This window comes from Bos indicus x Bos taurus, chromosome 2, assembly GCF_003369695.1.
Source record: "Bos indicus x Bos taurus breed Angus x Brahman F1 hybrid chromosome 2, Bos_hybrid_MaternalHap_v2.0, whole genome shotgun sequence".
NCBI lineage: Eukaryota > Metazoa > Chordata > Mammalia > Artiodactyla > Bovidae > Bos > Bos indicus x Bos taurus.
This window is the reverse complement of record NC_040077.1, coordinates 37,831,887-37,856,156: the sequence shown is the minus strand read 5'-3', so window position 1 is coordinate 37,856,156 and position 24,270 is coordinate 37,831,887. Positions and strand designations below refer to the sequence as shown.

General features: G+C 38.0%; 1 protein-coding gene across 1 annotated transcript in view; it reads right to left on the bottom strand.

Annotated features, from left to right (window-relative positions):
- The window catches only part of CCDC148 (coiled-coil domain containing 148), a 296,477-nt gene that overhangs the window by 209,152 nt on the left and 63,055 nt on the right, over window positions 1-24,270 (bottom strand). Inside the window, exons 2-3 of the mRNA XM_027560231.1 lie at window positions 1,622-1,741; window positions 1,206-1,268 (exon numbers count right to left, since the gene is read on the bottom strand). Of these exons, the coding sequence (XP_027416032.1) occupies window positions 1,206-1,268; window positions 1,622-1,658 (100 nt within the window). The 5' untranslated portion in view covers window positions 1,659-1,741. The remainder of the gene's footprint in view (window positions 1-1,205; window positions 1,269-1,621; window positions 1,742-24,270) is intronic.

The following is a 24,270-nucleotide window of genomic DNA, read 5'->3' as shown; positions in this document are numbered from 1 at the left end:
AAAAATATTACCACTATATTCCTCAAATAAAATTACTTCTAAAAGAAGATAAAAGGAATACTTTCATTTTTTTAATATATTGAGAATTTTAGAAAATTATACTGTCAAGATACAACGTGTGATCATTCTTTTTATTTAAAATGTGTTAGTTATTAACTATGAATATTTAAGTATCACATTCATATGAATCAAATTAAGTAAATAGAACTTTTAAAGTCATAGTTGCATTTTTAACCTAGAAAAATTGACTCAGTTAAATACAAAAGAGGTTGAAACTGATAGCTAAGAAATTTAATAGGCCAGATAAGACAAAAAATGATATAAAATGTGTGGGCAGGCATTCTCCATCCAACTATATAAAATGTCCTAGTTTAGCTTGATATTAACTATTTTGATAAAATAAAATACAGGTAGAGGATAGTCAAGGCTATGGTTTTTCCAGTGGTCATGTATGGATGTGAGAGTTGGACTATAAAGCTGAGGGCCGAAGAATCGATGCTTTTGAACTGTGATGTTGCAGAAGACTGTTGAGAGTCCCTTGGACTGCAAGGAGATCCAACCAGTCCATCCTAAAGGAGATCAGTCCTGGGTGTTCATTGGAAGGACTGATGTTGAAGCTGAAACTCCAATACTTTGGCCAGCTGATGCAAAGAGCTGACTCATTGGAAAAGACCCTGATGCTGGGAAAGATTGAGGGCAGGAGAAAGGGACGACAGAAGATGAGCTGGTTGGATGGCATCACCGACTCAACGGACATGAGTTTGGGTAAACTCTGGGAGTTGGTGATGGACAGGGAGGCCTGGCATGCTGCAGTTCATGGGGTCACAAAGAGTTGGACACGACTGAGCAACTGAACTGAATGAACTGAACTCCAAGGCGAAGAAACATGAAGTACAAAAATTTGAGTAATTCAAGCATCATTACCTCAATGATGTGAAAAATTCACCTGTGCAATGTAAGGCAACTAAAATTTAGTAAGTATATCATGGGTCACATGATGGGAAGAAGGCTCCAAATGACTTAAGGACAAGCACAGTGAAGGAAAGAATGATTAGTCTGATTATTGTGAGGAAACCAAAGAAATTTTCACTATGACCAAAAAAATGAACCTTCCATTATTAAAATTTTGCAAATCAACGTTCTAGTTTTATATCACCCATAATCTACCATAAACCATAAAATAAGCTTAGAAGTAGGAAAAATACCTGAGCTATCATTTTTCTGAATTGTCATGAATAGTTGGTCTCTTTTATTCATGTTTTCCATACCTGTCAAGGAAACAAAAGAGAGCTAAAATTTTACAATGTTATTTTAAAACCTGTTTTAAAGAAATGTTCACTGTAGTGATTGTTGAAATCAAGTTCCAGGACTGGGTGCCATAACTCTTTGTATTTTATTAAAATTTGTTTCTCTTTGCTCCTAGAAGCCTCCTTTCACTAGTTTTTTCTCTTTGTGCTTTTCCTGGTCTTGGTTTTTCTTCTTCCAATCTCTTACCTCTGTCAGATTGTCCCAGAGACTGGTAAATATTTCACGATTTAAAAATTGTGTGTTTTATCTTGAGTTCTCAGAAGGAAAGAAAGTACATAAATTACAAAATAAAGCAGCTAGACAAATTACTTACTACTTCTCTTTAGCAACACAGCTCCTTTGGAGGACATGGGGATGTGTCATCCACTTCTAGAGAGCACTTGATGCTTAGCTGTCACCTCCTCCAGGGTTGGACTCAGCTGCAGACAAAGGCCTGGCCAAGAAACACATCATTCCTGGAGCAACCCATGCCAAAGACAGAGTGAGGCAAGGAGGTGAGGCAAGGAGGTAAGGCAAGCCCAACAGTCTGGGCTTAATGAAGGTCACTCTGATGGGTAATATTAGCTCCAGGGTCCTCTTTGGGGTTGACCCAGACTTTGCTGAACCTGCATTAGAACTTTTTCTTTTGCCCAAGCTTGCTTCCTCCTTTCTTTCACAGGTATGCATCCCTGATAAATATCTAGCACTCCAAATTCTGTTTCTCCTTCCTAAGAACCCAACCTGCGATAGCACTGAACTGAAACAACATCTTTTTACGGCACATCCAGGGCAAGAGACTAGTCAAGTTGTTCCTCAAAAGACAGTACACATTTTTCATACATTTTTGTTCACTATCTACTAGGTTGAATTACCCATGTCTAGTTGTCTTTGCAGTAATGTAAATCTTCTTAAATGGAAGAAAAATTAGCAAAAATCCATATTTTTAGAAACTCTGCCAAGTTACCAAGAATCATGATGATTGCTCAACAGTTTTAGGGGTAAGCCTCAATGTGTAATTTCTTTAGGGTCTCTGTTAAAGAATTTTTCTTAAGTCTCTCACAAATTGACAACCCTCCCTACTGACTGGTTTTTACTCACACCCATATCCTATCAATTAAGAGTCTTCCTCGTTCTGAAAGATTTTGCACATCCAATCTGTCGACCTGTACTGTCTCAGGCACCCATCACCTGGATGACAGCAGCATCGCACTTTATACCCTTACAGTGCATCCTCCACACAGCAGCCCCAGTAACCTTTTAAACACTCTAATCTTACCTTGCTTGAACCTCTTCAATGGTACCTATACCCTTTGAAATAGTATCCCAACTTCTTTAAATGATCTATAAGGTCCTGCATAATCTTACCCTTGGTCACCTCTCTACCCACATTTCAATCACACCAGTCATTCTGTGTCTCAGACCTACCAAGTTCATTCTGCTTCAAGGTCATCCCACTTGTGGTTCTCTCTTTCTTAAAGACATTTCCTTCTTCTTTTTGCCTGGTTGGTTCCTTCCCAACCTTCAGCTTGACCAGCATGTCACCTCTTCAGAGAGATCCTACCAGATTTTTCAATCTAAATAAGGGAGGACCCTTGTTTCTCTCTCATTCGATTCTCTTCGTTTCCATGATAATTTGTATTAGTCTTCACATTTTCATGGTTACTGATCTGATATCTGTCTCCCTCCATGCTTGTCATATTTCTGATTGCATCCCCAGTCGCTGGCACAGAGTAGTAAGTGCTCAATAAATATTATTTGTGGAAATGAATAAAAGGTAGTTGGTGGTAGCTAGATATTTTCTATCTCCTCAAAAGAACTGAAACAACAATTCCTAAATTCACACTGTAGCCTCACTCTCCTAACAATAACCTTGCAATTTTTAAAAAGCTGCTTTGATGTATAGCCAACAGAGAAGAATGACAAGCTTAAATACCCTCAGGGCCATCCAGTAAGTTAAATGAGAGAAGTGGCAAAATATACAACCATAAGGAGTGCAGAAAACATGGAAAATTGAAAAGTATTCCATGCCCAAAGATAATCAAATATACATTTTTTTCTTTTCCTAAAAACAAGTATTAGACAAACAAAGCAAACTTGGAAACAAATTTGTTCTTTTATTCAGCAGCCAGTTTCTGAGCTCTGGTCTACTCCTTTTCACATCTAGTTTTCATTTCATTCTCCCATGTATAACTGAACAATCTAAGTTTGCATCTCCATCCAAGAAAGACCTCACCAGTTCTCTGACTGGTTTTAGTTTTTCCTCCTTGGAGAGTTGAGCACTCCCCAAGGATTTAGGATTGATTTCCCTGGGCTTAAGATGATAAGACTGAGGCTCTAAAATAAGATGGGGTTTTGCAGATTTTGTTTCAGTTACCTTGCATGCATGCTCAGTCGCTTTAGTCATGTCTGACTCTTTGCAACCCTATGGACCGTAGCCCACCAGGCTCTTCTGTCCATGGGATTCTCCAGGCAAGGATACTGGAGTAGGTCATGCCCTTCTCCAGTTCAGCTATGTTGGTCTACCCCTATTTAATTTGTTCCTCCTGGTTTTCAGAGAAACATCATGAAAGCCACACCATGTTTCTCACCATTTCTACATAAGGAAGCAGAATTTGCCACCCCAAAATATGTCTCCTTAGAATAGTATTTTAAACTGGTCATTTTCTAGGAAACAGCAGACATGGAAAACACTCTAGGGGCCCACATTAAAGTTTTTTAATGATATGACCATTTGGCTGCTATATTTGTTCTTTCACTTGGAACAGAAGGTATCATTAATCATATAGAGGCATTAACAAAATTTATGTAGCAGCTTCAAATAATAACAATCAGGCCAATAGCTTGCTCAGGTTGAAGTCTCTGTGATTAAATTGGGGTCCTACAGAATTCAATGCATGGCCCTCAGGAGTCTAACTGCTTCCCAGTGAGAAACCTGAACTATAATACACACTGAGTTAATGAGTTTTGGCTTTTTATATGAAGTGTCTTCTGATGTAATTCGTCTTAACACACATACGTGAAGAATCAAATTTCCGCTCTGAATGATCCTCTTCCTAGTTTAGGAAAAATACTAGGAAAATAGTTTGGTTTAGGAAAATCTTGGCTTAAATCTTTACTAATGGCATTGTTACTCCAACAATTTTTATTACAATTTGTGTGAGTATGCCATTTTCACTTTATGCTTACTAGTGAATTTGTGAAAAATTCAAAGCGGCAACTTCAGCCCATAGTTTAAATGCTTTGGGTTGACTAATGGCTACTTGAACAGAATTTTCCATGTTAAATAATTTAGGAACACTTAGTTTTAGATATTATTCCATGTTCACATTATGTGACATTTTAGAAATTGCTTATAGTGTTGTCAAAATAAGTCTCTTAGATCTACCTGATTACTGAAAATATTTTAAAATAATATATTTTTATGAGAAATTTACTATTCTGTAGGAAGAACATGGAGAAGGCAATGGCACCCCACTCCAGTACTCTCGCCTGAAAAATCCCACGGATGGAGGAGCCTGGTAGGCTGCAGTCCATGGGGCTGCTGAGGGTCGGACATGACTGAGCGACTTCACTTTCACTTTTCACTTTCATGCATTGGAGAAGGAAATGGCAGCCCACTCCAGTGTTCCTGCCTGGAGAATCCCAGGGACGGGGGAGCCTGCTGGGCTGCCATCTATGGGGTCGCACAGAGTCGGACACGACTGAAGTGACTTAGCAGTAGGAAGAACATTTTGATATATAATACAATGATAGCCTTGTAGTAGCTAGAGGGCTGAAAAAACATTTTAATATAATGTTAATTTTATCAGATATAATACAGAATCTAAATCTAAAAAAAAATTCACAACTTCAACTAGTCTCTACAGGGTAAGTGAACAATCTGGACTTCTCTAGAGATGAGAACAAAATAGCAAAGAGACCATTTGTACAATAAGGCAATCTTTCTACAGTGTTAAAATTTGTATTCTGTGACCAGGGATTGAACCTGGGCTCCCTGCATTGAGTGCCGTCTTAGCCACTGGACCACCAGGAAGGCCCCATATTCTCTTTTAAATTCTAAGCAGAATGGCACATATTACTTCTATAATGAAACATTATGTTTTGTAGTTGGTATAAGATAAAATTATTGTCCTAGAAAAACTAATGGAAACAAAGGGTAAATTATGAGAGCTAATAAAAATGATTATATAAAGTACTCAGTTACATTATAAATGTCTCAAAATTAGACATAATGGGAAAAGATCTCATTGAAAACAGCAACCACGGGAAGGAATTCCCTGGTGGTTCAGTGGTTCAGACTTCACCTTTCAATGCAGGGGTAAGAGTTAGTTAGATCCCTGATCAAGGAGCTAAGATCCCACATGCCTTGCCGCCAAAGACCAAAACATAAAACGGAAACAATATTGTAACAAATTCAATAAAGACTATTTCACTGTTCCATGTCCAAAAACAAAACAAAACAAAAAAAAATGGAAACAAAACAAACAACAAAAGAAGAACAACCAAACAAAACAAAATATCCAGGTATAATCTGTACAAAAGTTTATAGAACTCATAAATTTGTAGAACTCATAAAAAACCACAACAAAATGTAGTACAGGAAATAAAGCTTGGATAGAGAGAAACAATGCTAATAATGTGTACCAAACATTTAATAGTGGCAATTTTGGGGTAGTAGGATTATATTTGATTTTGATTTTTTCTTTTTGCTTGAGCAGTTTCTAAATTTTTCTCTTTTTAACAGAAGAAAAACACATTTTAAAAAACACTAAGCAGGAACAAATATTTATTTCACTGTATTGGGGGAAATGCTACTGCATTTTCCACATTTCACCAATTTAAAAAGAAACAATTTCATGACACCAAGGAACCTTTAAAATGTGAACTTGATTATAGCAATGTAGTTTTCCACTCTAATACTGAATTGAATTATTTCTTACTAATCTTTTTTTATTAAAAGACATGATATATTAAGTACATTTGTAGAATTTCACAGAGCTTGAAAACATTAGCATTAAAATATTTACAAGGTCGTATTTTAATTCTCTATAAAGTGTTAGCCGCTCAGTCATGTCTGACTCTTTGCGACCTGATGGACTATATAGCCTGCAAGGCTCCTCTGTCCATGGGATTCTTCAGGTAAGAATACTAGAGTGGGTAGCCATTCCCTTCTCCAGGGGATCTTCCCAACCCAGGAATCGAACCCAGGTCTCCTGCATTGCAGGCAGATTCTTTACCGTCTAAGCCACTAGGGAAGCCTTAATTCTCTATAGGAAATAAATACATATATATTTTTTTAATTATAAAAGTATTGGTTATATAGCATCAAACTGTATAGAAAACTATAGGGTAAATAGTTTCCAGCACTTATATTTAGCCCTAATAGTCATTTTTAATGTTTTCTTTTCTATTCTTTGAAGACTTTATGTATATAGAAGTACACATCCAGTTTTACACAAATGCAAGCATGACATATATACAATTCAAAAGTTGCTTTTGTTTTTTCCTTCTTTTTCTTTTTTAACTACACCACATAGCTTGTGGGATCTTAGTTTCCTGACCAGGAATTGAACTCGGGCCCTTGACAGTGAGAGCACAGATTTCTAACCACTGGATTGACAGGGAATTCCTACAAGTTGCTTTTCATTTTATAACCTGATTATATTTCTATATCATGTTATTTATGTGTCCATGTTTATATATATACTTATCTTTAATGGCTATTAAATGACATACTAGTATGTCATATATATGTTACTATCATCATTATTTATATTATATATATATATATACATACAATCAACTAGTACAAGAATCCATGAAAGAAAATTTCAAAAAAATTCTGCCCTTTTACTGTAAAACCAGATTCATAATCAACGAAAATCTATAAAAATGTCTGCCCTTTTACAATTCTTATAAATTTGCTTATAAAGCAAATTCTATATGTAGTCAACCTTTAAGAATTTTGCTATTTTTAAGTCTCTAATAACTCAAAAAGGAGAGCTTAAATCAACCTCATTAATGAAAAGGATTCAAATGCAAACCTAATTATCTCAAATGCTTTTCCAGTAAAAGTCTGGGGAGCAGAGTCAAGCAGAAAAAAGTATTAACTACGGCAAGAAATCTAGAAATTTCTGAGGGACTTCAGATATCCACAGAGAGTGGAGGTAACTTCGTGGAGCCACTCATGCCCTTACTTCTGCTACATCCTTAGAGTATTTCAATCATTTTAAAAGCCAGGAGAAAAATGTATAAGCACCCAGTTTAAAGCAGCACATAGTTGGAAAAAAGAGGGGGCAAATTTGTGGGGGGAATGGATTTCCAGACACTGAGGTGGGGGGGGGGGGCGTTAAATGAATTCATACAGCTTATGTCGATAGTCTCAGAAATCCGACCAGAAGTCGTGGCTGGTGTTTTCAAGTTTAGGCCAAATAACTGGGGAAATTCAGTAATTATTTATGAAGAAATACTATTTTGTCCCTGTTTTCTCCCATAAAAGATAACATTGATCTTCTGTTATGAAAAAACTCACCACCTGTCCTGCTTACTTGACTTGCCACTTTGGACCTGAAGACTTTGTTACCTTTCTTGGACACAATTTGGAAATCCACTTTCTTTTCCTGCATACCTGGGCTTGAAGTGAGAGGCTCATCTACTTCTTCCTGGCCCTCTTTACTCCTAACCTCTTCATCAGTAGAGGGGTTTCATATAATTCACTCCCTGAAAATCATTTGTATAGACTTTTACAATATTCTTTATCTGTTCTCCTAGCCCCGGCTACTATCATACAAGTGCCTGAATGAGTGATGTCTCAAAAACCCGAGTATTTCTGTTTTCCCATTGCTTTCCAGACAAAGTTTCCAACTCTGCAGAGTTGACAAGAACCTCTTCCTTGACAAGAATACAGCTCTTGCCTACTTAGCCCCCTTTTTAGCCATCACCCCTTACACAATCTATACTCCAGCTTTCCCAAACCATTTGCAGATCCTTGAACACACAGACACACAGAGATCCCTGAACACACACACAATGCCTCCCAGAGATTTTCACATTCTAATCCACAAAAACCTGTGAATATGATATGTTATACAGCACAGGAGAATTAAGTGCAGCTAATCAGCTGATTTTACCTATGGAGTGTACCTGGAATTACACAAGTGAGCCCAATATAATCACTAGGCTTCCTAGTAAGAGGAAGGCAGGAGAGTCACAGGGAAGGAGATGTGATGACAGAAGCTGAGGTCAAAGAGAAGATTTGAAGATGCTACCTGCTTGCTTTGAAGATGGAGAAATGGGACCATGAGCCAAGGAATGTAGGGCTATCACCTGAAGCTAGGATAGGCAAGGAAATACATTCAAATCTCCATAGAGCCTCCCAGAAGGCACATAAACCTACTGAAACCTGATTTCAACCCAGTGAGACTTTTTATGGACATCTGACAGACTTGTAAGACAAATTTGTATTAAGCTACTAATTTGTTATTTGTAATTTGTTATTTAGCAGTAGTAAACTGACAATTCTGCTGTTTCACACCTTCTGGCCTATGAAGGAAGGCCTTTCCTTTGTTGGCCAATACTTTATTTTTAAGTCTCATTTTAAGCATCCCACTGGATCTTTTCCTGATCCAGATTATGACTGTTTTTCTTTCTTGTGCTACTATTACTGTACTTTGTATACCTCCCTACTGATGCATTTATTCATTTCTTCAATGTTTCTTGAACATCTATCATATACTAAGGGGCTTCCCAGGTGGCTCAGTGGTAAAGAATCCACCTGTCCATGCCGGAGATGTGGGTTCGATCCCTGGGTCAGGAAGATCCCTTGGAGGAGGAAACGGTAACCCACTTCAGTATTCTTGCCTGGGAAATCCCATGGACAGAGGAGACTGGTGGGATACAGTCCACGGATCCCAAAGAGTTGGACACATCTTAGCAACTAATCAACAACAATGATCATATACTAATTAAGGGATATAGATTTATTCAGGCTCTGCAAAGACCTTCCCGGCCATTCACTGTTTATGCCCTCAATCTAATTCTTTTCCTTCATTGTACTCCTCACTATATGGCATTATACTATGTATTTATCAATTTACTTATTTATTAATACTTATTGCTCACTTCTGCAACTAGGATGTATGCTCCATGAAAGCTAGGCCTTCGGCTGATCATCGCAGTCTCTCTAGTGTCTAAAATAGTGCCCGACATAACAGACACTCAGTATACATTTGCTGAAAAAGCATTGACTGATTATATTAGAGATCACAGTTCTGTTCCTAAAGCCTGGGAGTACTAGAGGCAAACATGTACTTTTCACCTCCTCTCTTCCAGTTTCTAAAAATCTAAGTATGAGGTGAAAATTATTATAAAGGACAAACTCCAGATGAAAATGGGCAGTGGAGGGAAGTGCATGTCGAGAAGTAAGGAAAGATAAACACTCCTGCATCATCCTGGTGAGCACGGACTGTAAATCCTTGTTAACTACAGTTGAAGGTGCCTCTTGACCAGATGTTCAGCTGCCAGTCACAGCACACAACCCCCCAGTGGACAGAAACCAGGAAAAGGTATCTGTTTATTAGTAATTTAAAGATGTCTATGCTATTTTACTTGTCCAAGACCTTGAGGGTAAGGACATACTTTGCATAGCATACTGGTCTTTCTTATCTCCAACATATTCTGAGTGAAAAAAGCAAGTTGCACTATGATACATATTATATGATACCATTAAATAAACATGCACAGACACAAAGAATTGTATGTATCTCTCTATTTCTCCAAACAGGAAAAAAAAAAAAAGCCTACAGGTTATACAAATAGATCAAGCTGAAGAGGATACTGCAACTGGAGTTTTAGTTTCAAAGGGAACTTTAGCTTTATCTATAATAAAATTTTGGCTAAAATATTAAGGGCTTCCCTGATAGCTCACTTGGTAAAAAATCCGCCTGCAATGCAGGAGACCCCAGTTTGATTCCTGGGTCAGGAAAATCTGCTGGAGGAAGGACAGGCTACCCACTCCAGTTTTCTTGGGCTTCCCTTGTGGTTCAGCTGGTAGAGAATCTGCCTGCAATGTGGGAGACCTGGGTTCGATCCTTGGGTTGGGAAGATCCCCTGGAGAAGAGAAAGGTTATCCACTCTAGTATTCTGGCCTGGAGAATTCCATGGACTGTATAGTCCATGGAGTCACAAAGAGTTGGACACAACTGAGTGACTTTCACTTTTCACAGGCTAAAATATAGACCTTTATTTTTCTTTTTAATAATGAGAATATATATATGTATATTTGTATAATTAAAAGTAATAAACACTACAAGATGTCTTTTTCCTAAATAATTATATTACCTATTATAGAATTAATACAATTATATTCAAGTTTATAAATGATTATCCAGTGGGTTCTGGTACTGAATGCCCCATATATCAAACATACCCATCTTCGAGCCTGCCAAACTGGGACTAGTTCTGAGCACCTTGACCCTACCAGGTTGCAACAACCCTGTGAAATCCCTGAAATATCCAGTTAGCTTGATCTTTAATTTTGAATATAATTAAATAATTTTTGTACAAACTTGTTGTGCCTTGTACAAGAAATTTCTTCTGACATTTTTAACTAAATGAAACACAATACTTTTACTCTTGACTAATGGTCACAAATGCATTGCTCCATTGCTGATTATAAGCTTGCTCATTAAAAGAGAAGTGCCAATGTCAAGGTTACAAGGAAGTTTACAGAGTTCAACAATTAAATGGAATTTTGATATGCTTTTCACTATTACTGCTGAGGAAATGTTATCATCTGGTATATAAAACTGTGGCAGACAGCCAGTTGACAGTATCCATTCTTCCCATTTTCCATCCTAAAAGAATCCAATTTTGTTCAGAGTTAAAACATTGCCCTTCCTTGATACCCCTGAGGATCCAAGTGACCATGTGACACAGTTCCAGTCAATGAACTGTAAGCTGGGAATCTGGGGACAAGACTTGCCTTTTCATATGGGCACTGCCCCTTCTTCACATCCTTCCTCTTTCATTCTTTCCTGGAATGTGGATGTGAAACTAGGTGTAGGGAGACCATCAAGATACACACTAACTATTGTAGAGAATAAAGCCAAAGGGACCCTGGGATCCTAATGACATCAAGTACTGCTGCGACAGCTGAGGACTACTTTTCTCTGGACTTGTTGTTATGAGAAGAATAAATTCCCAAGCTTCTGCCACCAGGTTCAATAACTTTCAGCCAAACACAATTCCGAGCTGATATAGGCTGGGATGATATGAAGCATCCAGGTGAGTTTGATGCTTCACCATATAAAGCAGTGCAAAAAATGCTTCTAGAAAAGTATCCATCAATATAGGCATAGGTTAAAAAATAGTTCAGTCATTGCTCTTCAATAGTAGCATGAGAAAATTATAGCTACCAAATTTCCTATTTTAAAACTCCAGTAGAGTTTTATTTGTAATTTCAACACAGCTCAGTGAGACTATAGGTAAAAAGATGTGTAGGTGGTTCTGGAAGGGGATAGATAAAAATCCTTGGAAACTTAATTCCACTATCAAAAAGTAAAACAGAAGAATGTATCTGTGGGGTTTCAATACTTCTGAATAAATCGCTTTTGCACAAAGAATCAATTATGTGAGGAATTTTCCTTTTAAATGCTACACAAAAGTGTTGGATGTTTTTTTAGTTTTTAAAGAAAAATAGCAACCTACCACTTTTTAACAATACTCTAAAATGCTGTTAAACGACAGTGTCTGGAACGTGATCACACTAATACATTTTGAATGAATGAAATAATAATAAGTAAGAAGTATTAACTCATTTTCCTGTTATTGCTAGTTAAAGAAAAGATATCCAGGCTAAGATGTGAAGAAACAAAGAGAAAGATTAAAGACATTACAGTAAAGTTTAGAGAGAGTAAAAAAAAAAAGGAAAATCTGAGGGAAGAAAATTATGTTTACTTCCTATTTCCCCTTTCCAGTTCTCTCAAATTTGGGTCAACAAACAAAACAAAAAACATCTTCCCTCCCTAGAAAAGCAAACTCATATTTTAGTTCAGCTGCACTGAAGTGGTTACAAGTTTGACCACAGAGGAAGCAGGGCGCTGATTTTGAACCATCAAAGGTGGGCCCTAAGGTAGGTCTGGTTGGGATTTTCAGTGATAGGAGAGCACCTAACTCAGGCTGAGCAGCTTACACTGAAGAAAATGGAGGGAACTGCTGATGTGGGAAGAAGGGCTGAAAGGGGAGAGTGTAGTGAAGGATGTCAAATAGCCTTTTCCGGTTTCAATTTATGTTTCAACTTAGTCCTTCACACAGAAAAGGAATGGAAAATTCTCTACTATTCTTTATTTCATGTTCTCTTTCCATGGGGACCCATATTATCTGCACAATGATTAGAAAGTCCTTATATGAAAAATCTCAAAAATATCCTATGAAAGCTAGAGAGGTAAAAAAAATAAATCAAAATAAAAAACATTTTTTTCCCTCAGAGAAAGAGGGAAGGAAGAGTTCTCTTTTTGCCTGTGGGGTCAGAGGTGGGAGGGGCTGACAGAAACAAATAATCCTGTGATACAAGGACAAATAGTAAGAATTTGGTTGTACAGGATTTTCCCCTTGACTTTAAAAGTACTACCAAAATCAGTTCAGTTCAGTCACTCAGTCATGTCCGACTCTTTGTGACCCCATGAATCACAGCACGCCAGGCCTCCCTGTCCATCACCAACTCCCAGAGTTCACCCAGACTCCCGTCCATCAAGTCAGTGATGCCATCCAGCCATCTCATCCTCTGTCGTCCCCTTCTCCTCCTGCCCACAATCCCTCCCAGCATCAGAGTCTTTTCCAATGAGTCAACTCTTCTCATGAGGTGGCCAAAGTACTGGAGTTTCAGCTTTAGCATCATTCCTTCCAAAGAAATCCCAGGGCTGATCTCCTTCAGAATGCACTGGTTGGATCTCCTTGCAGTCCAAGGGACTCTCAAGAGTCTTCTCTAACACCACAGTTCAAAAGCATCAATTCTTCGGTGCTTAGCCTTCTTCACAGTCCAACTCTCACATCCATACATGACCACAGAAAAAACCATAGCCTTGACTAGACGAACCTTTGTTGGCAAAGTAATGTCTCTGCTTTTGAATATGCTATCTAGCTTGGTCATAACTTTCCTTCCAAGGAGTAAGCGTCTTTTAATTTCATGGCTGCAGTCACCATCTGCAGTGATTTTGGAGCCCCCCAAAATAAAGTCTGACACTGTTTCCACTGTTTCCCCATCTATTTCCCATGAAGTGATGGGACCAGATGCCATGATCTTCGTTTTCTGACTGTTGAGCTTTAAGCCAACTTTTTCACTCTCCACTTTCACTTTCATCAAGAGGCTTTTGAGTTCCTCTTCACTTTCTGCCATAAGGGTGGTGTCATCTGCATATCTGAGGTTATTGATATTTCTCCCGGCAATCTTGATTCCAGCTTGTGTTTCTTCCAGTCCAGCGTTTCTCATGATGTACTCTGCATAGAAGTTAAATAAGCAGGGTGACAATACACAGCCTTGATGTACCCCTTTTCCTATTGGGAACCAAAATACATTGGTTCAAAATATAACGATCAATAATATATGAAAGAGTAACTAACATATGGCTACTATCTATCAGTGGCAATCAAAAATATAAGACATCTAAGATATTCATGCAATAGATTTTAAAAAGAGAATCCTAAAGAAAACACCATATTAGGCCAACAAAATAGGTTTGTTTAAAATATAATTGAAGTCAATCTCCATGTCTTCAAAACTAAGGCATACCTTAATTCCAGAGTAGTGTTGAGCTTTGGAGTAAGGCTAACAAAGATTAAATTCCACCTCCACTACTACAATATTGTGGGACTCTCAGCAAATTATTTAAACAGTAGAAAAGATGTAATATTGTAAGGATGTCAGCTCCTTCAAACTGATTTATACAATCCCAACTGAAATCCTAGATTTTTTGTGTGTATATGAGTTTGGCAAGCTGATTTAATAATATGTATAGAACTTCAAATACAAATAGCCAAGGGAATCTTAGAGAACAAAGCTGGACAAAGCTGGGGGATTTACAGCACCATATAATAATATTCATTATGAAGTTGCAGTAATTAAGACAGTGTATTATTGGAAAAAGGATGGATAAATAGAACAATGAACAGTAAGTATAGAGTCAAGAAACAGATCCACACATAGTCACCTGATTTATGGAAGAGGTGAGTCACACTGCTGTGAAATATGCAAAAAAGAGTCTTTAATAAATATTCCTGTGTCAATTGGTTGTCCATATGGAAAAAATGAATCTTGACCCCATACCTCCCAACATTCACAAAAATCAATTCCAGATGTATTAAAGATCTACATGCAATAGATAAAAAATGAGGCTTTTAGAAGAACACATAGGCGAACATATTCATGACCTTGGAGTTGGCAAAGATTTTTTAAACAGTTCACCAAAAATGCTAATCATAAATGGAAAATGTATTAAGTTGGGAAATACTCAAATAAAGAACTTCTGTTCATCCAAATACACCACTCAGGGAGTTAAAAGACAACCCAAAGAGTAGGAAAATGTATTTGCAATACATATATTTAACAAAGATTGGAATCCAGAATACATATGTATTTTTAAAACACATAGAAGTAAATAAGGAAAAGGCAGACTGCACAATAGAAACTGGGGCAGAAGGCCTGAATAGCCACTCCACAAAAACAAAATAAAACACGGAAGCTGATAACCAAAAGGCCAATAAATATTTTAAAGAGCTGAACTTCATTCATTAGGAAAATCCAACTTAAAATCAAATTGCAGTACCTCTATAAACACAGTAGGGTGGCTAAAATGAAAAAGGCAGACAATACCAAATGCTGGTAAGAAGCTAGAACAACCAGAAAATTCATACACTGTAATAAGTGTGCAAATTGGTTCAATTGCTTTAGAGAACAGTGCAGTTATACAACCCAGCCAATCTCCTCCCACAGAAATGTGCACATACTGTCACAGGAAACATGTACAAGAATGTTCACAGCAGCACTGTTTCTCATAGCCCCAAATTAGAAACTACCTAAATGTCTATTAGTGGTTGAGTAAATGAATTGTGGGCTTTCTGTCTGGAACTGTCTTTCCTTGGTTTTCACTATCTTGACACTTTAGAAGATTACAGGCCAGTTATTTTGTCAAATGCCCTTCAATTTGGGTCTGATTATTTTCAAAATTAGACCCAGGCTATGCGTGTTTGGCAGGAATATCACAGAAATGATTTGTGTTCTTCTCATTGCATTCTATCATCTGATTTCCATGTGTCCATTACTGATGATGTTCACTTTGAACGCTTAATTAAGGTAGTATCTGTCAAGTTTCTCCTCTATAGAATTAATTTTTTTTGCAATTTGCAATTAGTATTTTGTGGAGAGTTACTTTGAAACGCTGTAAATACCATACTTCTCTTTAAACATTGATGTATATATTAATTTGTCTATAGTATCTAATCGGCTTCCCTAGTGGCTCAGACAGTAAAGAATCTGCCTGCAATGTGGGAGACCTGGGTTTGATTCCTGGGTTGGGAAGATCCCCTAAAGGAGGGCATGGCAATCCTCTTCAGTATTCTTACCTGGAGAATTCCATGGACAGAGGAGCCTGGCAGGCTATATAGTCCATGGAGTAACAAAGAGTCGGACATGACTGAGCAATTAACACTTTCATAGTATCTATCTAGATTCATTTTATTCAGTGGGTTACAATCTGTTATTATATTTATTTTGATACTCAAATTATCTCCACTTTGGCCAGTAGGAACCTCTTCAAGATGGCTTTTATGCCCTACTCAAAAACAAACAAACAGTTTATTAGTTACAGTTCTGTAGGTCAGAAGTCTGGATGTCATGGCTGGGTTCTTTGCTCAGTGTATGACAAGGTTGACATCACCACATCAACCAGGCCAAATTTTTCTAAAGAGGCTTTAGAATAGGAAATTTTAAAAGTGAATTCTAAAGAAAACATTATATTAGACAAACAAAATAGGTTTAAAATGTAATTGAAATCAATCTGCATGTCTTCAAAAGTAAGATACATCTTAACTCCAGAGTGCATGCTCAGTCAATGAGTCATGTCCAACACTTTGTGACCCCATGGACTGTAGCCTTCCAAGCTCCTCTGTTCATGGAATTCTTCAGGCAACAATACTGGAGTGGGGTGCCATTTTCTTCTCCAGGGGATATTCCCAACCCAGGGGTCAAATACGTGTCTCCTGCATTGGCAGACAGATTCTTTGCCACGGAGCCACCTGGGAAGCCTTAACTCCAGAGTAGGGTTGGGCTTATTACTCCAGCTATAGGACTGGCCCCCATTTCTTGTTGTCAGTCAGGGGCCACTCTCAGGAACTAAACATTAGTTGCATTCCTTGCCATGGATTCCCACCATTTTTAAGACCACTAAGGATAATCACTCTCATGTTAAGTCCCTCTCATGTCTCTGACCTGTAAACTCAGATTTCAGGTGCTCATGTGGTAAGATCAGGAGCACTAGATAATCTACGTATAGTAAAGTCAACTAATCTAGGGTGTTAATTACCTCTGCAAAATTCCTCTTGCCATGTAAAATAATATAATCATAGGAATATTATCTCCTGATAGTCACACTCTCAGGTATTAAACAAGTTGCTTAAGGTAGGGGACAGGGAGCCTTATGGGTCATTTTAAAATTCTTCCTACACATATACAAAGTGATGGGAAAGTGCTTGGTACGCGATAAACACTATACTGTATATGCATTAGCAATTATTGTTATTGATTATCTAAACCATTTGCAGAAATTTTAAAAACAGTAATTACACAGTAATTACTTCAAAGAAATAAAGAAATATTTCTTTCTTCAAAGAAATAAAATTTTCTAAAAGTTTCTGGAGATCAATTTGGCAATGTGTGTTGAAAACCTAGTATTTCCACTTCTAGCAATTCATCCTAAGGACACATCAGTGGTATACACAAAGATATATGAAAGAAGATATTAATTACAGTATATTAGTAATAATAATAAATAGTTAAAAGGAAACCAAAATCTCCTTTTAGGGGTTTGGTTAAGTAATAAGGCACAGCTATTCAATGGAATACTATGAAAACCCCAAAGCAGAAACAATGAACAAAAAATACACGGTATAAAAAGCACTGATGAGAAGGGAACATAGTCCTGTTACAGTGAAACAATTACAGAGTACAAAATTGCCTAAGTAATTGTATCCAGTTTTCACACAAATACGAAATGGATTCCTGCTTTTCTTTCTCTCTCTTGAGCTGTGTTACAGAGAGCTTCTATGGCATGGCAAGATAGATCTTAGCCTCCTTATATCACCGGCCATTAAAAACGTTTCTGGTTACTCCTTAGGGAAACCCAGCATCCTTCCAAAAGGATGAGGTAGACTTTTGGCAAGAGAGGGTCATGTGAAAAGGGAGAAAACATTCTCTGACACCATCTGTCTATCTGTGCCATTTGCCAACACAAGGGCCTCCTGAAAAAGGAGGCTCTGCATCATCTCCCCTGGTATCCTGTGCTGCTGTCTTACCCAAGACCTTCCTTAAAGTGCAAAAAAAAAAAAAAAAAAAAAAAGTGACCTGGCCTTTGATTCCTAATGCAGAGCCCGGCCTTTATACTAAACTGGTTAAATTGCACTCTACCTAAGACTTTAGACTATGATTTTTGTTTGGTTTTAGCTATGATGAGAGCATTCCAGGATAGAAAAAATATGTATTAAATTGAAAAGGAAGGTGACAGGTGTTAACAATTATTGAGAGAACACCTATAGTGTCCTTTATAACACAACAAAACAGCTATTCTTAGTCCCACTTAACAGGTGAGAAAATAATATTCAAAGAAGGGAAATAACTTATTCAAGGATGCACATTTGGGAAGTGGTAAAAATAGACTTTGAAGCAACTGGTTCCCTTTTCACCACACCAGTGATTCCTGATGATTTCTGACACTATTTTAAATGCCCCTAGAAATCTTAATGACTAACCTAAGACCTACTGTGCTGCATGTGACTGCTTCCCTATAAATGAAGGCAAATTATCTATAAGCTATTAATTTTTTAATAGAGCAGATTAATTTTTTTCCTCCTAAGCTTTTTTTCAGTTGTAGCACCTCAGACTTTAACATTCAAATCAATAGATGTGCTTTTAACTGGAACAACCAGATATCATCACAAGTTCAGGTTGAAACAATTTTTCTCATTGCTCTCCATCCCAAAGAGAGACGGTCTAGACTCCATAGTCTTTGAAACTAGCAACTTTCAATTCAGTTCAGTCGCTCAGCCACTCAGTCATGTCTCACTCTTTGCTACCCCATGAATTGCAGCATGCCAGGCTTCCCTGTCCATCACCAACTCCCGGAGCTTGCTCAAACTCATGTCCATTGAGTTGGTGATGCCATCCAACCAGCTCATCTTCTGTTGTCCCCTTCTCCTCCTGCCTTCAATTGTTCCAAGCATCAGAGTCTTTTCCAATGAGTCAACTCTTCTCATGAGGTGGCCAAAGTACTGGAGTTTCAGCTTTAGCATCATTCCTTCCAAAGAAATCCCTGGGCTGATCTCCTTCAGAATGGACTGGTTGGATCTCCTTGCAGTGCAAGGGACTCTCAAGAGTCTTCTCCAACACCACAGTTCAATATCAATTCCTCGGCACTCAGCTTTCTTCACAGTCCAACTCTCACATCCATGCATGACTACTGAAAAAACCATAGCTTTGACTAGATGGACCTTTGTTGGCAAAGTAATGTATCTGTTTTTAATATGCTGTCTATGTTGGTCATAACTTTTCTTCCAAGGAGCAAGTGTCTTTTAATTTCATGGCTGCAGTCACCATTTGCAGTAATTTTGGAGCCCCCAAAAATAAAGTCTGTCACTGATTCCATTGTTTGCCCATCTATTTGCCATGAAGTGATGGGACTGGGTGCCATGATCTTAGTTTTCTGAATGTTGAGTTTAAGCCAACTTCTCTTTCACTTTCACTTTCACCAAGAGGCTCTTTAGTTCTTCTTCATTTTCTGCCATAAGGGTGGTGTCATTTGGTATCTAAGGTTATTGGTATTTCTCCTGGCAATCTTGATTCCAGCTTGTGCTTCATCCAGCCTGGCATTTCATATGATGTACTCTGCATATAAGTTAAATAAGCAGGGTGACAATGAATAGCCTTGATACAGTTCCCGATTTGGAACCAGTCTGTTGTTCCATGTCTGGTTCTAACTGTTGCTTCTTGACCTGCATACAGATTTCTCAGGAGGCAGGTAAGGTGGTCTGGTATTCCCATTTCTTGAAGAATTTTTCACAGTTTATTGTGCTTCCCACAGTCAAAGGCTTTGGCATAGTCAATAAAACAGAAATAGATGTTTTCCTTGCACTCTCCTGCTTTTTTGATGATCCAGCGGATGTTGGTAATTTCATCTCTGGTTCCTCTGCCTTTTCTAAATCCAGCTTGAACATCTGAAAGTTCACAGTTCACATACTGTTAAAGCCTGGCTTGGAGAATTTTGAGCATTACTTTGCTAGCGTATGAGATGAGTGCAATTGTGCAGTAGTTTGAGCATTCTTTGGCATTGCCTTTCTTTGGGATTGGAATGAAAACTGAACTTTTCCAGTTTTTTTCTTTATGTAAAGCAACTTTACATAGATCCAAAATCCAGGATAGTTTCTTGTATCTTTTGCTATTCTCTGACATGATTCTTAATAAAAGTCTGTGCCTAGACCCCAGATATTACCAATTGTTCATTTCTTCTTCAAGGACTTCCCCAATATCCTTCCTACATATTCTATTTTCCCTCATGTTCTCAGGAGTCTTCAATCTACATTTATCTTCATCACCTTTAATTTCCATCCATCTCAAGCTTCAACAATCCGTCCCCTCCCATTTTAGTTTTGGCCAATCTCTCTCTGGCCAGTCACCTCAAATCCATTGTTATATCAGGATATAAGAAGTGCCCTTACAGAGAACAAATGGTTGAGGAGTTCTGTTTCCTTTTGAAATTACTCTTTGAGCATTTCCTTCTCTTCTGGAATAACTTATTTTACCAGTCTCATCTTGTGCTTTGCTTCTCATAGTCCTGGAATTAGTTATTTTTCCAAGGATTTCTGATTCCTTGGAGGATGGTATTTAGAAGTCAAGATATAGACACTAAATGTATTCATGTCTATTGAGATATCACTGCTTTTTGAACCCTATGTATGGGCAGAACTAGAAAGTACACACATATACATTTGTTTGTAGCTCTATTTCTCTTTTTAAAATAAGTATATGAAGAGAAAACACCATGCACAATATCTCCAACTGCTGCTGCTGCTAAGTCGCTTCAGTCGTGTCCAACTCTGTGCGACCCCATAGATGGCAGCCCACCAGGCTCCCCCGTCCCTGGGATTCTCCAGGCAAGAACACTGGAGTGGGTTGCCATTTCCTTCTCCAGTGCAGGAAAGTGAAGTCGCTCAGTCGTGTCCGACTGCAGTACAGTATCAAGTTCACTCTCATTTTTTTCCCTATCTGTATCTGTAACACTTTATTCAAACTGTGATAAATGCAGCCCCCATTATCATGTATACCTTTTATTTGATCAACTCCCCATATCTAATCAATCTGCCATCTCCTATGCCACCCATCCTCTACCCAAATGCTTTTTCAGCCCACTTGGGTTCCAACAACCCACAGAAGGTGCCCCCTACCACCTTATAAGTTCTAGTGTCCCATGACAGACTATACCCTTCCGAGCAGACTCTTTCTTCTCTCTGACTCCCCATGCTGCATTCAGTCTCATGGCATGGACATGTCTCCCCCTCCAGTTGTGTTTGTAAATCTCATGTCAGTCTGTCCCTCATTCTTGGGCTCTGGCACTCTGTGCTGGGTTACCTCCAGTGGGTGCTCCCTCCCTGACTTCATTTGAGTTCTGACACCCACATCTGGCTGCCCCTCCACATGAAGGCAGTTCTTATCCTGGTTGGTCTCTGACATAAATGCAGGCCAGGTCTCCCAAATGAATCCCTTCTTTTTTGGACTCCAGTACCATATTTCCTTCTCCCTTCCTGTGGAGACAGCAGCTTTGTTCCTAATGGCTTTAAGAATAATCCTTCAAGAAAGGAAAAAAAGAAGAGAAAACTGGACAGAGGCTACATTGTCTTCTTCCTAAATAGATAGTGTGCCTCAAGCAACTTTGTTGCTATTATGGTTGAACAGTTTTCAGTTGACAACTTTCAAAATATTTGATAAGTAAATTTCTTCTATAAGTAATCATATTCTTAAAATGGGTACCAGCCAACATTTCCTGAAGTCTTTATTCTAAGAAATTAAAATCTATGTCTATTAAATTAATGAAAGTAATTATTTTTTTAATTTTTAATTAATTATTTTTAATGATCATAAATATGGGTAACCAATGATAAAGGAAGGGAACATATTCATTACCTTTATGAGGGAAGAAAAATATCAAACCACTCAAAAGTGTGAGCTCAGGAGTTAGAATATTAGGTTCAAAACCTAGCTCTGGGGCCTGTGGTAAGTTCCTTAATGTATTTATGCTTCCATTCTCTCATCTGTAAAACGAGGATAATCATGGTACTTCTTAGAGTCATGAGACTTAATTAGTAATTATTTTCTCAGGGATTAACATGTATTTCCAGGATAAGTTTCTCACATTTTCTAAATTCAGCACAAAAGTTTAAGTAGAATAAGGAAGATGAAATATCCTGCTCTAAAAATGGGCCAGTATCTCTTTCAGTCATAGTGAAATAATGTCATGGTCAAATCTGACTCAGGTGAAGGATATGCTGTGGCTGATGGAGAAGGAGCCTTAACTGACTGTCCAGAAACAGAAAGGAAAGGCTGCATTGATCATTTCTGCTTCCACATATATTTACCTTTTTACTAATCAAGGTCATTTCTTAGCACTTCTTTCAGTGAAGTGCTGAAAATTCTAGTTGTCTGATGATTTAAGGTGTCCCACTTTATTTTTTTTTAAGTTATTTTAAGAACTTCTACCCTATTTACACCCTGCTTGGGACTACAGTAGATATAAAATAACTGCCTTTTGTCCTTAATGAAAACCTTCTAAAAGCACCAGGAAGATTTAATACAGCTATGGTTTATGTCATTTTGAAACTTACACATTACATGCCTCAATTCCTCCCAGACAGAATTTGGAATGGGACTCCTTGGATAAGGAGTCTTCACTCAAGACAAGAAGATAAAAAGACTAAAAGGCATATCAATCACAAGGAACAGGAAATCTAAGGGCCAAATATGCCTGGAGGAAAGTTAAGACTGGGAAAGACTGGGCAAGGAGACCCAGGCTCAGAATTAGAGGAATGATGCTGAAGAAAAGCAGATGAGACTAAAGTGAGGGGTTTAAGAAAAGGGGGGATAGGAACACTAATTAATTACTTAGAGCAAAAAATGTTCAAATCTTTTTCAATAGCCAAATTATTTTATAAACAAAATTCTTCCTCCAAGATTTTAAACTTTAAAGCCAAAGAAAGCTTTTAGTTGGTCTTTATCCAGGGACTAAAATTCCAAGATACAAAGCTTAATGGTTGTCATAAACCATGTGTCCCACTAAAAGAAACTGGTCTGCTGTGAACATTCATGAAGCTAACCTGCTGAGAGATGGAGATGTTGAACTTTTTTGAAGCCCAGTCTGAGTCCTGCTCTTTACTCATTTGTTCCACCTTTGTTGGTATTCCTGAACCAATCATTCTTTATTTGACTGAAGCTAGATTGTATTGTAGCTAAGAATCCTGACAAATACACTCAGGCAATGTAAAGGTTTGGCAGAAAGTCATTACTGTTTGCAGAACCCCTCAGCATCTCCAAAAGCATCATGGTTCCCCAGATCAGAAAGTAAAGGCTACTGTCCTAAGTTAACAACTGTTATTTTAGGCTTGCATTCATAAGCAGAGAGAGATATAATGTGTGGCTGGGGGCAGAAATAAACTTATACGTAATTCATTCATTTACTTGACACATTTTTATTAGACTCCTATTATGTGCTAGGCACCATACTAGACGTAGGTGCTAAAACAGTGGATGAAAAGATATGCTTCCTGTGTTCGTGTTGTTTCCAATGGCCTGGTATGCTCACGGGCAGTGAATTACAAAAGGCTGTCTTTCCCTATTATTGATGGTTGCTACTCTTTCACAACAATGCAATGAAAAACATTAGTGCTTAAAATGAATACTCTATATTTATCATGAACATTTAGTTGTACATCAATATCATTTGTGAAATGCTTACCTCGCTAGTACTAAGACATACTATGTCAGTTTATATCTGCCATAAAATCTGAGAAAGCATTTAATCAAGATGACAGAGATAAATTAAACATTTGCTACCAAAGTATTTTTTTAATAGTACTAGTTATTGAGGTTTCCCTGGTGGGTCAGGTGGTAAATAATCTGCCTGCAATGGAGGAGACACAGGGGACCGAGGCTTAGTCCTTGGGTTGGGAATACCCGTGGAGAAGGGAATGGCTACACACTCCAGTATTCTTGCCTGGAAAATTCCAAGGACAGAGGAGTCTGGTGGGCTACAGTTCATGAGGTCGCAAAGAGTCAGACATGACTGAGCAAGACATTGTTTCACTCCTTTAAAATACTGGGGAAATTATATATTTCTTTACTTCTGAAAACACAAGTAAATTGCTAGCCCATATTGCTTTTTCACTGATTCAGTGGACATGAATCTGAGCAAACTCTGGGAAACAGTAGAGGATAGAGGAGCCTGATGTGCTACACTCCATTAGGTTGCAAAGAGTTGGACATGACTTAGCAACTGAAAAAAGCAATTGCTTTCCTTAGCACTTAATATTGCTATGGAAAGCAAGGACTTAATATTGGGGCTTCCCTCATAGCTCAGTTGATAAAAGATCTGCCTGCAATGCAGAAGACTTGGGTTCAGTTCCTGGGTTGGGAAGATCTCCTGGAGAAGGAAACGGCAACCCACTCCAGTATTC